This window comes from Triplophysa dalaica, chromosome 11 (genome assembly GCF_015846415.1).
Source record: "Triplophysa dalaica isolate WHDGS20190420 chromosome 11, ASM1584641v1, whole genome shotgun sequence".
Classification (NCBI taxonomy): Eukaryota; Metazoa; Chordata; class Actinopteri; order Cypriniformes; family Nemacheilidae; genus Triplophysa; species Triplophysa dalaica.
Genome location: NC_079552.1, coordinates 14978336 through 14994502, shown reverse-complemented (window position 1 = coordinate 14994502; position 16167 = coordinate 14978336). Strand labels below are relative to the sequence as shown.

At 39.2% G+C, this 16167-nt stretch overlaps 2 protein-coding genes across 2 annotated transcripts; one reads left to right on the top strand and one right to left on the bottom strand.

Annotated features, from left to right (window-relative positions):
- Positions 1–5324: 5324 nt before the first annotated feature.
- fignl1 (fidgetin-like 1) lies at positions 5325–8861 on the bottom strand. Its single transcript, XM_056760775.1, has 2 exons — positions 8475–8861; positions 5325–7529 (listed from the first exon to the last, which is right to left on the bottom strand). Exon 2 carries the CDS (start codon positions 7510–7512, stop codon positions 5539–5541), a length of 1974 nt encoding a protein of 657 aa, XP_056616753.1. The 5' UTR covers positions 7513–7529; positions 8475–8861; the 3' UTR covers positions 5325–5538.
- Positions 8862–10232: 1371 nt separating this feature from the next.
- On the top strand, positions 10233–16071 carry ttl (tubulin tyrosine ligase). The gene is made up of 7 exons (XM_056761460.1): positions 10233–11206; positions 11788–11866; positions 11954–12186; positions 12258–12393; positions 12514–12783; positions 13319–13462; positions 13747–16071. The coding sequence occupies exons 1-7, from the start codon at positions 11038–11040 to the stop codon at positions 13928–13930; spliced, it is 1215 nt and encodes a 404-aa protein (XP_056617438.1). The 5' UTR covers positions 10233–11037; the 3' UTR covers positions 13931–16071.
- The last annotated feature ends 96 nt before the right edge of the window (positions 16072–16167 follow it).

Genomic DNA, 16167 nt, shown 5'->3' with positions numbered 1-16167 from the left:
AGTTCGGTTTTAAAGTAAGAAACGACGTTCAAACGTCATGAACAGGCAAATTTGTTTAAACATTTGTAACTGACATATAATGTCATATATGTTATTAAAAGACATTTTTATATAATGTTAAACTGCCCCTCTCAAAATTATTTGCAGCATCTGGGGTACAGGGTGTTATTAGTTTTGAGCGGTTGTTGCTGTTGAAAATAACAACCCTTGGAATGTTGCGACTGGCCAATCAGAATCAAGCATTCGAATGAGCCGTGTAATATGTAATCAATAATGTACGGTCATCATTAAAGTACATTTCATTATTTACAGCCAAATAGCCAATCATTAGATTAAGTAACAAGGTAATTAAAAAGGATATTGGCCATCAGGCCCTGGTTAAAATTGGGTATCCTTTAGCATTGGGCATCTAAAAATCAGAAATACAAGTTTTATATTATCAATTCGCTGATAAAACAATATAAAGACAGCAAAACCATAATTTAAGTTTCAAATGAAGTGGATGGACCAATAAGAATATACAGTGGTAAGCAAGTAATGTCCAGTTCTAGAGGAATTCTACATGCCGGCCCTCCAGCTGTGGGCAACCCCTGCTGTTCTGACAGACTTCATCTCTCCTCAGGGATGGACTCACTACTTGCATTGCTGGCTAATTTTACAAAGTTTCAACACTCCGGCCAACCACACAAGCCTTAAATATTCATTAACCTGCTTGACAAAAAGATGAAAAATAAATGACACCCGGTTTTTCATGGGCTTCCAGTTTTTCTAAGAGTGTTTCATGAAAATTACATGACTGATTCATTTCATGTGAGCTCAATCTATAAACGGCACCTCTGCTGCAGATGAAGACAACTCAAGAGTTTAGAAGTGAATTAGACTTTGAAATCCCACTCACTCTCTGAGATGTATTAACAGTTCAGCATCACTTCTTCTAAGAAAGGTTTTCTGCTGCAAGGAAGAAGCAAACAAATCAATCAGCCATCTCTCTTTCAATTTTCCTAGACAGCAGTCATCAGGTTTCACATAATACAGACCTTGTCTTTTACTGTAACATATAAGTTATACTTTTACAATGTAACCAGTGTAAAGAATAAAAGTCCTGAAACAACAAAGAATCTTAAAGTCCCACTGCATTCAATCATTTGATCACTTAAAACGCATCTTTAAGCATTACATTTATAAATGTAAAATAGTTTTCCTGCGATAATAATTTCTTAAAATGACTATAAATATAACCTTGATTTATTTAGTATATGTGACCCTGGACAACAAATCCAGTCTTATGGGTCAAGTTTTTGAAATTGAGATTTTTACATCATCTGAATAATTATGCTTTCTATGGATGAATGGATTGTTAGGGTAAGACAATATCTGGCGGAATTACAACAGTTTAAACTCTGGAATATGAGGGAGCTAAAAAAACTAAATATTGAGAAAATTGCCTTTGAAGTTGTTAATCAGGGGCACTAAAGCAGGCCATCCACTCGCAAAAATAAAGTTTTTATATATTAAATGCATTCAATTAAAAAAATACCTTCATGGAACATAATCTTAACTTAATGTTCTAATGATTTTGGGCATAAACTAAAAATCGACCAATTTGACCCATACAATGTATTTTTGTCTTTTACTTAAAATGCTCCCGTGCTACTTAAAGGTTCTGTGTGTAAGTTTCAGAGGCCACTATTGGCGATGTAGGAAACTACCCCCCTCTCCCTCCTATTAGAGAAGCTACGTTTGCCGTCACAGGACAAAAGGGTTCCGTAAATGATAGCGGTCATTATGTGGTGTTGATAATTGCAATCTATGTCTCACAGGCGGACAACAGACTGAAGTTACGGACACAGGACAGAGATGAAGTCGTCTGAGAAAGCAGAGACTAACCTTTGAAAGTCAAGTGACGAGGTTTATTTACAAAGAAAAATAAATTAAATTTTCTTAATTCACCATTTACTCTAATCGTTATAGTGAATATTATTGTTACTTTTTTAACATTGTGTCAGTGATTTATTCGCTTATTTTGCATAGCATTTTTTTGGCACGGTAATTTGGTTCGTAATTTACAGCCTATTGAAACGGCTTGCTAATGCTAAAGTCGTGTAATCTAACCACGAAAGTCTTAGCAGACGTTTTTCTCATCATCACAGAGTCAATCAGAGGACTTAACACAGGTAGTAAAAGGAAGAGGCAGAGGAACGTATCCCGGGAGGACCGCACAAGAGAGGATGTGGAAGCTAAGCAGTATTATAATATAACTTAAACCCGATTTATGCAAATTATGATGGTAAACATGATTTCTAACTTGATTTGCACACAGCCATGTAACAAGGACTTATGATACAATTACAAAGTGCTTAAAGTTTACAAGGAAAAATGCTACTTCTGTTGATGCTCATGCTCATCTATTAGCTAAAGCTATCAAACAAACAGTTCACTTATATAGCGGAAATTAGACAAACTTACCGGTCCAGCAGAAAGCTGGAATCTTCGGCGTCGCTTAGCAAACCCGTTTCCTGCTTCATGCCCTCCTTTTTTAAAAGAACCACGGCAATGTTTATTCGGGTTTTGTGCCGTTTTTTTGTCTCGACTTGGCCTTGCTGCATCGTATTTTCTCTTTTTTGACGACACAGATTGACGCTCTGTCGGCTCGTGTGCAGAGTATGTGTGGTCCGCCATTAGCGCAAATTTCACTTCTTACTGCAACAAAGAACCGTTTCTATTTCTAATAAAAAAACACGACAAGTAAATTGTGTTATTGTTCTTCTTCTTCTTCTGCTAACCCTTTTATGTAGTGGCTTTGCAAGCTGCCTCCAAAACACAGCTGAAGAAGTAGAACATAGTACCGTGCATCCTTCCTTTTACAAAACGCACTCAGTTTGTCCGTGGAGTGCTACCATAGAAACATGGCTGTGCAATTTGATAAATTACATGTAAGGGTGTGCCCGCGGTGTATATACATAAAATGGCTCATTGTAAGGTAATAAAACATTTCGGTTCATTTTGTAAGGTATTTCTTCACCACTCACAACATAGTTTTGTATTATATATTACATTTTGGTAAATAAATCCTTCAAAATGTTACACACTGTACCTTTAAGACGGGTTTTGTGATCCAGGGTCACATATGAGGCGTGAATATGCAAATTAATCCCTGCCCCATTCAATAGCGTGAGCTCAGATCATTGATTATAGGTAATTGGACGCCTCATTTGACATGTGAGCAGCGCTGTGTTGCAGAAGTAGAGCTAAAATTTTAGTTTCATGGAGAAAATACTCTGTAATGGTTCAAAATGATACATTTGCACAGGGTTTTTCTTGAAGCATGTTAAAAACACCTCATAGACATATAAACAACATTTATTGATTTTCACTACAGGTGGACTTTAAGGGGCAAATAAAGAACTGAAAACCACCCGAAAACGTAACAAAAAAGCCAGGCAGGAATCACCAAAGTGGTTTTAAGAAAAACAATCTTAACTGCAGCATTTTAACATTTAGGGAAAATGATTGATATTTTGTAGCCTGACCAAAACCCATTTATGTTAAAAATCATTCATTGCTTTGTGATTTGGCCTGGGTGACTACCCTCAGCACTGGACCAGCAACTTTTATTCCACGTGCCATCTGTGGCCACACAATTCAATCTCCACAATGCTCCTCTCCATCCATCAACAATACTCTCATACACTTTCACAGTTGTTATTCTCATTTCCTAAAATACAAAATGACTCGGCAAAAACGAATGTTTGTATCTCCTCTTTGCTCCGCCTCTCTGAAACACGCTGATATTTTACAAAGCTCATCGCTCTGAAAAGTGAGGTGTGCTATGATTGGCCAGGTAATTAGTGCATAGTGATTGGTCGAATATTGCACGGAAATGTAATGCCTCTTACCATATTCTTTATCATACCACAAAGTGACGCACATGCGTGGGGTTGTGGTTACACGAGGCTTTTCAGGCAGGTCTGGGTTCGCATTCGCTTTTAGACAGATTGCCTCTTTTGTTCCGACACTTACATTTTAGCAATTTTACATGTCTAATACATGCATGGGCAACTTATAAAACACCAAAGACAAAGAAAAAAATGTATTCGTGCCATATGACCCATACAACAGAAGTGAATGGTTGCCAGTGCTGTTCGATTACCAACTTCCTTCAGAATATTTTCTTTTGTGTTTTGCAGAAGAAAGTCACACAGGTTTGAAATGACAAGAGGTTGATTATGACAAGAGGTTGAATATATTTGATTAAATGATGACAGAATTTAAAATTTGGGTGAACTACCACTTTAAGACATGTTATTCTCTACAGGCAATAGACCATTTTTTCGGACGCACGCGACCACCAGTAAACTTCCGGTTTGTGTTTGGCTAGTGTCTAATATTAATATTACTATTTATATTTAATTTATGTTCATATTAACTTATATTGTTATTTTACTGTGTAATAATTTACCAAAGAAACAATTAGTTGAATGGGTCCTGTAGTTCAGTCGCATTTAAACAAACCGTACTGTACATTGTTATCTAGTGGTTGAGCTTGGTATTTGAGTCTAAATTCAAAATATTGGAGAGGCAAGTTTTGCCAAGTTACGGTTCCTCTCGGTTTCTTTTGATGTTATCAGATATAATGTACAGGCACTCTATTGGTTGTGAATGTGTACCGGAAGATCAGCTGATCACAAAAGTGCTCATGCGCAGTAACATTTTCTTTAGTTGTTAGGATGAAACCGTCTATCATAGGATATGCATTTTTAAACTAAACACCAACTTTCCTCTAGCAGGACTTTTTAAAACCTGTCTTTAAGACTCCATCCTAGGTACAAAGTCATTCCCCTCCTTTGCTAGACATGGTCCAAGACCGCATTGGCAGTGACAGGAAGAGCACTGCAAGAGTTGATCTGTGGGTAACTCTTATCATAAGACCAGAATGCCTACAGTGTTACCCAACTTCCCCTCCAAATCCATTCACAACACAATGGGAGATCTGGCCCTAAGGTGTTTAAAGCTTCGTCTCTACATGACAAAGCAGGTAAACACGGACAACCGTTAAATGTTTTCTGTGAACACAGAAGGTGGGGCTGTCTGAACATTGTACCAGCTGACAGTTCCCCTTTGGAAAGTGCATTCAGAAAGAAATAATAGACTCAGGACCCATGTTCCTTTTTAGTGCTAACTTGGCGCATTTCCTCTATATTACAGGGAAAACAGTTACAGCTCCACTTTGTGATGCAACTGCTTTCAGGAACACACAACTGCAGTATGTTCATTTTGAGGCAATGGTCGTGTTATAAAGCAACAAATATTCTGTTTTAAGTCGTGTACATCAAATTTATTAATATATTGCACGTATACATGAAACTTGGAAACAGAAAAGCAACACATGTGATATAGTGTCGTATTAACTTAGAAATCTGTTTTCAACTCCCTGACAAAAACATTTAAATAAAAATGGATAAAATAAAAATGTATTTATGGAATGGCATTTTTTACAATGTACACAGCATCAGGGTGATATTAACAAAATTCATTTGTTCAGCGACCACAGCCAAAAGTCTTGTTCCACTCTTCATAAAGCTCAAGATCTCTAGAAGAGACGCTGGGCCGTACAGTTATAAGGGCCTCCTGAAAGTCACAGTACAGTATAGGCCTTACTTGTTCTGCTGTGATGGTTGCAATGTCACTAAGACGAATGCTTCGGATCGGACCGAGTGCTGCCTCACGACACAGCTGTGTCATGTCGGCCCCTGAAAACCCATCTGTGCCCAGAACCACTTTCTCCATCTCATCCACTCCGAGCTGGCTTTTCTCACGGGACATGAGGTTGGTCACTATCTGCCGGCGAGCCTCAGCCTCTGGGAGAGGGATGTAGAGACGCTTGGCCAGGCGACGTCTGGCCGCTTCATCAATCTCCTGTGGCCGGTTGGTGGCGCCGACCACAAGGATACGGTCTTCTGCTGAGGTGGCGGCTCCATCTAGCTGCACAAGAAACTCGGTTTTAATCCGACGAGACGAGTCGTGTTCTCCATCTGTACGCTGAGAAAGAAGGGAATCAATCTCATCTATGAAGATAACTGCCGGCTGGTGACAACGAGCAATGGCAAAGAGCGCCCGCACCATTTTTTCTCCCTCCCCGACCCACTTTGAAGTTAGGGACGAAGCGCTGATGCTAAAAAAAGTGGCTCCGGATTGGCAGGCTATGCATTTGCCTATGAGTGTTTTACCTGTACCTGGTGGTCCGAATAGAAGAATGCCCTTAGGTGGCCCTCGGAGACCGGTAAAGATATCAGGCCTCAGCATGGGCCAAACTACTATCTCTTTAATCGTGGCTTTGGCAAACTCCAATCCGGCAATCTCATCCCAAGCCACCGGGGGGCCATGGTCCATTATCTCACTCATGATGAGCTCTATAATCTTGGGCTCAAAGTTTTTCAGTCGCTCATCAACAGGTTGCATGTCTTGTGGCGTGTTGTCCTCCAAGGTAGTCTCCTCGTCCTGTTTTGGCATGGGAGAAACAAATTTGCAAAAGGCCCCACGAGCTCGATTTGCCCCTAGTGATTTTTTGGTGATTGTAGCAACATTAGCAGCTGTCGTTCGCTGGCCCTGATGGGAATTCTTTTTTTGCTGGTCGACAATCAGCTGCTCTCGCGCTGATCTAAAGTTAGTGCTGACGCCCTCCTCTCTTCGCCGTCCCCCACCTCGCGGTTCCTGCTCTGCTTGTGATGGGAATGAGCTTCTGTTGCTTTCAGTTCCTGAGCCGTAGAAGTTCTTCCTCTTGGAGGGGTTTGTAGAGGAAAAGAACACAGGCTGATTATGCACATTAGTCCCACTTGTGTAACTGGTATTAGATTGGGGAAGAGAACTAGCATTGCCTGAATTAAAATCATTATGACTGAAGATTGGTTTAGGATTGTGAGCCAGAAGTGTACGTGGAGGTGCTTCACATCCCCTGGTACTATCAGCAGCGCCGTTAAATGGGTTACAAACCCCCCTCCCCATCTCAGCTTTGGGTTGCAGCATGGCAGGCCTGTGAGTGTTTTGCTGACCAGAGGAAGAACCAGGAAGGGCAATGCTTTTCTCCCCACCTCCGCTGACCACACCACCGACAGTGATGTTAACATCTGCTAGATCTACAGGGAGCGTGCCATCCTCCGACCCGGCCCGCATCATCCTCTGCACACACGGCAGGTTGAACACATTCTCGAACGTAAGGGACGACTCCCATTTGTCGCTATGGTTCTTTTGATTGCGGGCCAGATGCAAGGCACTCTCTGCATAGTTGTTGAGCCCTGTGCGTGGGTCATCTGAGTCCAGAACTGAGGCGTAGCGCTCAGAGTAGGTCCTCAGTAGGCTGGCAGCTCCGGCCGAAGAGAGCTCAGCATTCGCCCATGCATACTGAATTGAGAGGATGTGTGCCCGATAAGCATCGGCCGTCTGTTCAGGTGTACAGGAGCCAGACAAAATGTCAAAGGACCTCCTCTGCCACTCGTCCAGGTGTGCGCTGCTCATGCCTGGCCTATGACAGCCTGCAGAAGAAGTGGACGCATAATCTATATTATTAATAATCTAGAACCACATAACAACAACATAGACTCTTTTGAGTAAAGTGTATGATACCATGTAATTACATTAAATGTATATACCTTCTTATTTTGTGACACGTTTTAATAACATTTCTACTTGAAACTAAGATATAACCATGAAAATGCTTCCATTTTAATAAAGCAACATTACTCAAATAAGCACCACTGTAAATTATTTGATATTTGAATAATAAAGACTACATGGATAAATATTGTTTTGTATAACTAGATATAGACATATTGTTAAACAAAAATAAAGTACTTCCAATGTTTTTCCTTTGCTCAAATTGACTTAAAAATAAAAACTAGCAAAAACACTGAGACAGGTGTTTAATATGTCCAAAATTAAGTGGAAATGTTTTGCAGAAAAAAAACATTTCTTATTATATTGCCGAGCATATATTAAACAGGTATATAAATTACGTTTAAAGTAACAATGAAAGGCTTTATTCAGTTTAGTCAAAGCATTCAAATACACATATGGGGGAAAACTCTCTGACTTCCTATTTGTTTACTTTATTAAGTTTCGACTGATACTGTACTAATAGATAATTTTATGTATAACGTTACTTCGTTCAAAATGTTAGGAGACAAAAACCGTTATTACACAAAGTTTACTCTATCCCAGTGCCTTAAAAAAACATTAAGACACACGATGCTTTTTACGGTCTATAAATAGCGTAACAAAACTTCCAAAATAGAGTAATTATAGTCAAATAATGATTTCACGGCGAATAGGTAACGTTAAGGGTCTTCAAGAGCTCAGTAAACGACATACAGTCAGAATGAAAATGTAACTTAACACAGACCTGTAACTCACGCGAACCACAAACATCTAAAAACACTCCTGACTTGATTTTACATTGGGTGAGCAATGCAGCAACCTACCTCTGGACAAAATATATTTCGTGTGTAAATACGGTAATGTGTAGAAGTAGTTATAAATCTACACAACGCTGTGAGACAGAACAACCATTACAATTTACTAAACTTCCCGCCTCCTGTGTGATGCTTCCGTTCGGCTGCTGCGGCGGCTTCCGGCTTTCCAGTGCGCAGTAATAAGATCGCGAGCGACATCTGCTGGCGTAAATCGTAATCTAAAATGATATAAACGTATGCATTTCTTTAGATTGTACTGTTCTAAAATACACCAAAAAAATATATAACCTTTTAATATTAACATTATTAATTGTGGGTGTGTGCGTGCGTGCGTGCGTGATAGTATTAGCCGAGACATCCCGTATTTTGAGCCTGTCTGTTTTGTCCCGTACGTGCAGGCGCGCACACAAGCATAGAGGCGCGCACACAAGCATAGAGGCGCGCACACAAGCATAGAGGCGCGCACAAAGCAGTGTTGTTGTGTTTACAAAGTTGTTTCACAGAAAAGTGCATATGTAGCAATGAATGTAGTTTGTCTGCACATATGAACATAAGAAAATATGTAAATGAGAATGGCTTTATTGCGCACAATATTATATTAAAATATTATAATACTGTAGAGTACTGTATGTAGGCCTAACCGTTTACAGATTAAACGCAAATACGATGCGATGACGTCATGCACATGCTAATTAGCACTGAAGCGCAGATCAGATTTGGTCCCGAATTTCAAAGTCACAAATTTTGCAACATTATATGGATACAGTGTGTACCACACAAACAAAGACAATTATTTTAATTATTATAATTGGCATGTATTAAATTGAAAAATATTGGTCAAAATTGTTACACGCTTCCAAAAACATCGTATTTGTTTGCTTGGGGCGTATCTAGGATATAAAATCATCAGGGGTTCATGTTGGGAATTTGGATTAGGTTGTATCTTTTTTTTTTTTAAGGAAATATGCTTTGCATGAACTTTTTTATGCAATATAGTTTATTAGCACACACACAATAATCACAACAATTTAAATGTATTGTTCTCAAGGAAAATATGCTGTGCATGAACACATGCCATATATAAGCAAACACAAAATAATCATATGTAACTTTATACATCTGACCCATCGTTATCTATGTCTATGCACGGTACTCCATTCTCTTGTGGACTTTTCAAAGTTCTTTATGATTATTTCATCCATGTATTTTTCCTGTTCATTTTTTTGATGGTGGAATCATCACAGAGTATCTTCCAGACTTGACTTGAGCAATAAAAAGCATATGGTAATGTTTGAAATGCATGAAATTAACAGTCAGTTCCTTAAGGATTTTTCCTTGTTTGTAAATTGTGTAAATAGTTGTTATTTAGGAACTTTAAGACCTCGTAAAAGTAATCCATCACAAATTGATCCAATTCATTTTTTCTATCTTTGCATTGATTTTGATTAAGATTTTGCCGCATTAGCAGAATCACGAAAAACAGTGCTGTAACAATCCGGATTTTTATATCATGAGTTAAGTGTACATTTGCGTCTGCGTGTACTCGCACACTTAAGTTAAAACCTTTCTTCGTCTTCTGCCAAAATGAAAGAAGATTTGTTTGTTTCTTGGCACACGCCATTGCCGATCTGTAGTCTTCTCTGCCCGCACACTGTTATATTTTATTTATCGAGCAGCTCTACTGCATGGTGATGTTCTAGGGATAGGTTGAAATCAGTCACGTGGTGCGTATGTTCGTGCCTGTGTGTGTGTGTCAGACTCAGCGCGTGTGTAAGAGAGGCAGCAATCCGCATCGTGTACACAGCCTCAGCAGCAAATTTTAACCGTCCAGTTACTAAATTCCCATTATTATATTTCCACGCCAAAACATTCGGGGCTAGATTAAAAACACTCGGGGCTAGACCCCCTAATAGATAGTGCTAGCGACGCCCATGCTTGCGCTTCTCTCAAAAATGCTATGAAACTACAATACCCAAAAGCCTGTGCGTGGCGACCCACCACGAGCTCCAGTCACTCCCAGCGGTACGTCACATCATGACAGCGTGCAGAGATAAAGAGGCTTCAACTGGGGATTTAAACTGCTGTCTAGACGAGTAACCAACACAGAAAGCGGATATTTACATGCAAAGCGGGACTTCATACTATGATTGGACTTTATATTATTGAAGTCTATTTGATATCTTATGTTTACGCAGTCATGGAGACAGGAGAAGCTAGCAGAGACTGTTAGCTGCGTGAATTGAGAAGCCAAATCGTCCTCTCGGTGTCTCGGCTGAAGCGGTCTCAGGGAGTCACACCGACACACCCTAATCTACAATATCCTGCTATCGGCCAAACGAAGGATGTTACAGATGCCCACAGCTGCTTTACTTTAGGATTTGGATTTCGCTACTTCCGATTCCTGTCAGTCATATGAATAATTTGCTATAAAATAACTAAGTAGCATCATAGAAGTCATGATTGTCCAGTTACAATCTAGTCTGTTGGAAGATAGATAACGTTAGCCAGTTAGCTAGTGTGCGGTCTATCATAACTTCTCTAAGCTTTTGGCATCGGACTGTTACAGAGGAACATGAGTTCACCGATGTACACGTTTGTGTTGCGAGATGACAACAGTACTGTTTATGCCGAGGTCGCAAAGATCCTCACCGCGACTGGAAAATGGAAACGACTGAAGAAGGACAATCCTCGATTTAATTTAATGTTGGGGGAGAGAAATCGACTGCCTTTCGGACGACTGGGTAACATATTTTAAGATATTGCCCATAAACGTTTATTGTAAATTATGCTTCATGACCATACTGTATGTCTTTCATAAATTGAAGTTCCTTTAATGCATAATAAACCTTTGTCAACATTATTAGCAGTAGGCCTATATCTTTATTTTTAAATGTCAAACAAGCTTGTCTGGGTTATTTATTGTAATGCATGATGAATCAGTGTACTTTTGTGTGCCCGGCAGTTTTAAAGGAGTTTTTCACCTTCAAAATGAAAATTCTGTCGTCATTTACTCACCCTCTTGTCATTTTAAACCTGTATGAGTGATGATGTTAACAGCCCTCCATTCTCTTGTATTGGTTACAATAGGCGGTGCTGTTCTGTTACCAACATTTTTCATAATATCTTCTTTCGCGTTCTGCAGAAGAAAGTCAGGTTTGAAATGATAAGAGAGTAAGTAGATGATGACAGAATTTTTATGTTGATGGTGAACTACTCCTTTAATTCTATGGTTACTAAAAGTGGGTTATTACAAAATGTTGTTTTAGATGAAGTACAACATGTCCCATTACAGGATAACTGGTCAAGTATCTGCTCTTTTCAGGTCATGAACCAGGACTGATGCAGCTGGTGAATTATTACAGAGGAGCTGATAAATTGTGCCGCAAAGCATCACTGGTCAAGTATGGTGCTATATTATTTGGTCCTCGCTTGAAGTTAATTGATTTAGTTTTATTTGTACTCTAACCATGTTCTTGTTTAATGTGTAGGATTATCAAAACCAGTCCGGAGTTGAAGGACTCTTGTAACTGGTTCCCTGAATCTTATATCATATACCCAACCAACCTCAACACCCCAGTAGCTCCAGCCACCAATGGCATCAGTCACATGAAGAGCAACCCTAAAACAGATGAGCGAGAGGTCTTCTTAGCCTCGTATCAGTCCAGAAAAGAGAGCGATGAGGGAACAGTGTGGATCGCCAAATCATCGGCAGGTGCTAAAGGTATGAATCATATTTAGAAAATGGCTAAAATGATCATTTCAGTATTCAGTAAGGTTCTTCTTGATGTTTAGGTGCTGGCATTTTGATATCTCATGATGCAAACCAGTTGCTGGAGTTCATTGATAATCAAGGTCAAGTGCATGTCATTCAGAAGTATCTAGAAAATCCACTGCTGTTAGAACCTGGACAGCGCAAATTTGATATAAGGTAAGATGAGCCGTAGTCGTTTATACTTTCCGGTACTGAATCTTTTGAAAGCATGTAATAAGAATATTCAATCTTAATCAAGTCACAAATCAATCCATATTCTTTCCGGCTCTCTTGTAGGAGTTGGGTGCTTCTAGACCATCAGTATAATATTTACCTGTATCGCGAGGGTGTGTTACGGACGTCTTCCGATCCTTACAACAGCTCGGATCTTCAGGATATGACCAGTCACCTGACCAATCACTGCATCCAGAAAGAGCATTCTCAAAACTACGGCCACTACGAGGAGGGCAACGAGATGTTCTTCGATGAGTTCAGACAGTACCTGTTGAGCACACACAATGTTTCCATGGAGACGTCCATTTTACCTCAGATCAAGCATATCATCAGGTGCACTCTCGCCTCCGATGTTTTCCTATTAAATTCACCATGATTTAATCGAAAGAAAATGCTGTGATGCGTTAATCTGATTCCTTGTAATATGTGCCTGCAAATGAGTGACATTCATGTGGAAACGCTGCCACAAGCTCCACCGAACTGAAATGCCTTTCATTCTAGAAAGCTGATTCACATGGATATAACATGGAGGAATTGCTGGCAGAGAGCCAGAGATCTAATTATATGAATCCAGTGACTTTTCATTTGTAATTACTTACTGTAAATAATACTTCGAAAGGAAATGAATTGATTTTGCATTTAAAATCTGTATGGACCACTTGCAAGAGAACAGAAGATTCTATTTCATAGCCTCTCATAAGGGTCTTAACCAAATGAAAATTCGTATGAGCTGCGGTTCCTAGGTAGTTCCTTAAGATCAAAGATCAATGTTGTTACACAACACTGAACTCAATAATTTATCGGCAGGTATTGCTATGGTTAATGTATCTGTGGGGTTTCTTCTAAAGTCTGTATATTGTCCCGACAGGAGCTGTCTCGCATGCATTGAGCCAGCCATCAGCACTAAACATCTTCCCTACCAGAGCTTTCAGCTCTTCGGGTTTGACTTCATGCTGGACGAGAGCTTTAAAGTCTGGCTAATTGAGATCAATGGAGCACCTGCCTGTGCACAGTCAGTACTGATGTCTTGTTTGGTGCATTTGCTTTGTTGCATTATAATCTCACTGTGATGAAAAAACTAAAATCATCACTAATTGACTTAGGCTTGTTTTTGATTAGTGTATTTTTGCTGTTTAATTTATATTCTAAGAAAACCAACTTGGCTTTTAGCGAGTGTTACATTTGACATTAGATGTCATTTCTTAGCCTTTTCCCTCCCACCATCGCTTATCATAAACTGTAACTGTATAACACTGAATTATACAGTAATGACATAACTTTTATTCTCTCCTGTAGGAAACTCTACTCCGAGTTGTGTCAGGGCATTGTCGATGTGGCCATCTCCACAGCGTTCTCTCTGACTGCTGATGCCCTTTCATGCTCTCCTCCGTTCTCCACTTCTCCATCGCTCCCCTCCAATAACTGCTCCTCACCTAAAATCAGAGCACCCCATCACTTCGGCCCATTCATCAAACTATAGCCATCACAGGATGCTGGTGATGCCATGTGATAACCCCCCCTTCAAAGTCCTGCCTGAAAACAGCATCAGCCAGTGTGTCTCTCAATGAGGGTTATTGGTGTACACCTGATCTCACGGATGAATGAAGACGAAGGGGTGTAATTCCTCTCCCACTTTTGTACCAATCAGCCATGTCTATTTGCTACCATATATCATCTATAATACTAACGCAGAGTCCATATATGAATACAAAGAACTTGAAAGATTAAAGAAAATCCTACACATACCTGGTATGTCAGCTCCTGTAGAAAGGGTGATTCACTTCCAAAGCCAAGTGTGAAGACTTATTTTGCAATTGAAGCTATGAATGTTTGGAGATTTAACATTCAAAATGTGACTCAAAAGAAATGGATGGGTAGCACACATTTGAATGAGGAGGTAGCACCAAAGAGGAGGCTCGAGCTCCCTTATGCTTCAGATCTCTGTTGTGTCAACAAGACTCCTCAGGACTTTCCCAGGCACCTTGATGTAACCATGGATGGACTTACATTTTATTCCTGAGACTTTAGTGCCTTACATACTGAATTCACAGACGCACATCCTCGACACAAGCTCATCTTGCTCAGCCATCCCTTGATTTTTCTTCATTCAACTTCATTGTGAAGTCTTTGTGTCCTATCCACTGTGAAGTTCTTTTGTGTGAATTTAGCTAGTGTGCATTGAATGGATATTTATCATTTGCAGTGTACATAGTTAAGATGTCTACAAGAAGTATTTGTTGAAGCAGTAGATTCAGATTGTGTTTTACACTGTTGTCTTGTCACGGTTCATCAGAAACCAGATGTGTATATTAAGTTTGTCTTAAACGTCCATTGGTTCTATATCATACAATCACATTTTACATCTGTACTGAACATTGGGAAAGCATCAGGTGTTATTCTAAGGGGCGGTTTCCCAGACAAGGATTATTTTTAAGAAGGATTAGGCCTTAGTTAAATAAGGATAATTAAGTTGTTTTGAAAACCATACAAAAAAAATTACAATGTGCATCTTGAGACAAAACAATCACAGTGATATATTTTAATATATGTCAGTGCAAGTTGTTTTCGATCAAGGCATCTTTAACATTCAAGTTATTCTGAGACTAGGCTTAACCCCTGTCTGGGAAACGGCCTTCAAATGTTTAAGTTAATGAAAGCAGGTGACATCAGATAGCCTGTATTCCTCCACCAGTTTTTAACTTTCGTTGTGTGAACGAGTTAATCTTTTGTGCATTTAGGTGTCGCATGTCAAAGCATGTTGAATGCTGCGTTCTTAATACATTATACAATAGATAACTCCAAGGTAATAATTCACACTCTTATAAAAGAAAAATGCTTTGGATTGTATGTTAAGATGAAAACGTAATAATCAGGCCATTAGAATCTCATATGTCTTATTAACATTTCAAAAATGAATGAAAAAAAAAAAGATTGTTTTGTAGTGCAGAATTCGACATAAGATACGAGTCTGATACAATGACCGGTAATTTGTTGGATGGGCAATGTGTCTAAAACAGTGTTCACTTAGCATTTCTGATAACTACACTTGAATGGGAGGTTTCTGATGTCAGATGTTACTTTGTCTACAGTCTGGTTATTAACAGCAGATAACCTGTACGTGTTTATGAGGCCTGTGATGAAAATGTGAGCAGATGTCAAAATGCAGCAGTGTGTCATCAGTATTAACAGTGTCTTATATGCAGCAAAGGAAGGATTTTTGTTTGAGTTTAAACAGTATTATAATTTTTTGAAGTGAAGTGGTTTAGATCTTCATTTATCTCTGTAACCTCTCTTTGCATTGACTTTGCGGTTCAGTTTGGGTTTGCTATTTAACAATACGCTGACAAGAGTTTGTATGTAGCCGGAATGAAGGAAAACATCTCCATCTAACCAAAGATCAGTGTGATTATTGTAATTAACATTACTGATATGATTTGAGTTGTGGAATGCTGTAGTTTTCTCCTCTATCTGCCTCAAGAAAACAATGCAATGTTGTATTTCTTAGGTTTGCTTGTATTTTTTACTGTTGTTCAGACCATATAGAACACTATTTTGATTTTGCAAAAGTGTTTGTCATTCAAATCAGCATCCATCATGTGCAATAAATTAGTTTCCTAAATACCCAACATTGTCATTATTACAAAAGTATGAACATCAACGGTAAACATATTGACAAGCTGTAACTGTAATGCGTCAGCTGTTTATCTAATGCATATT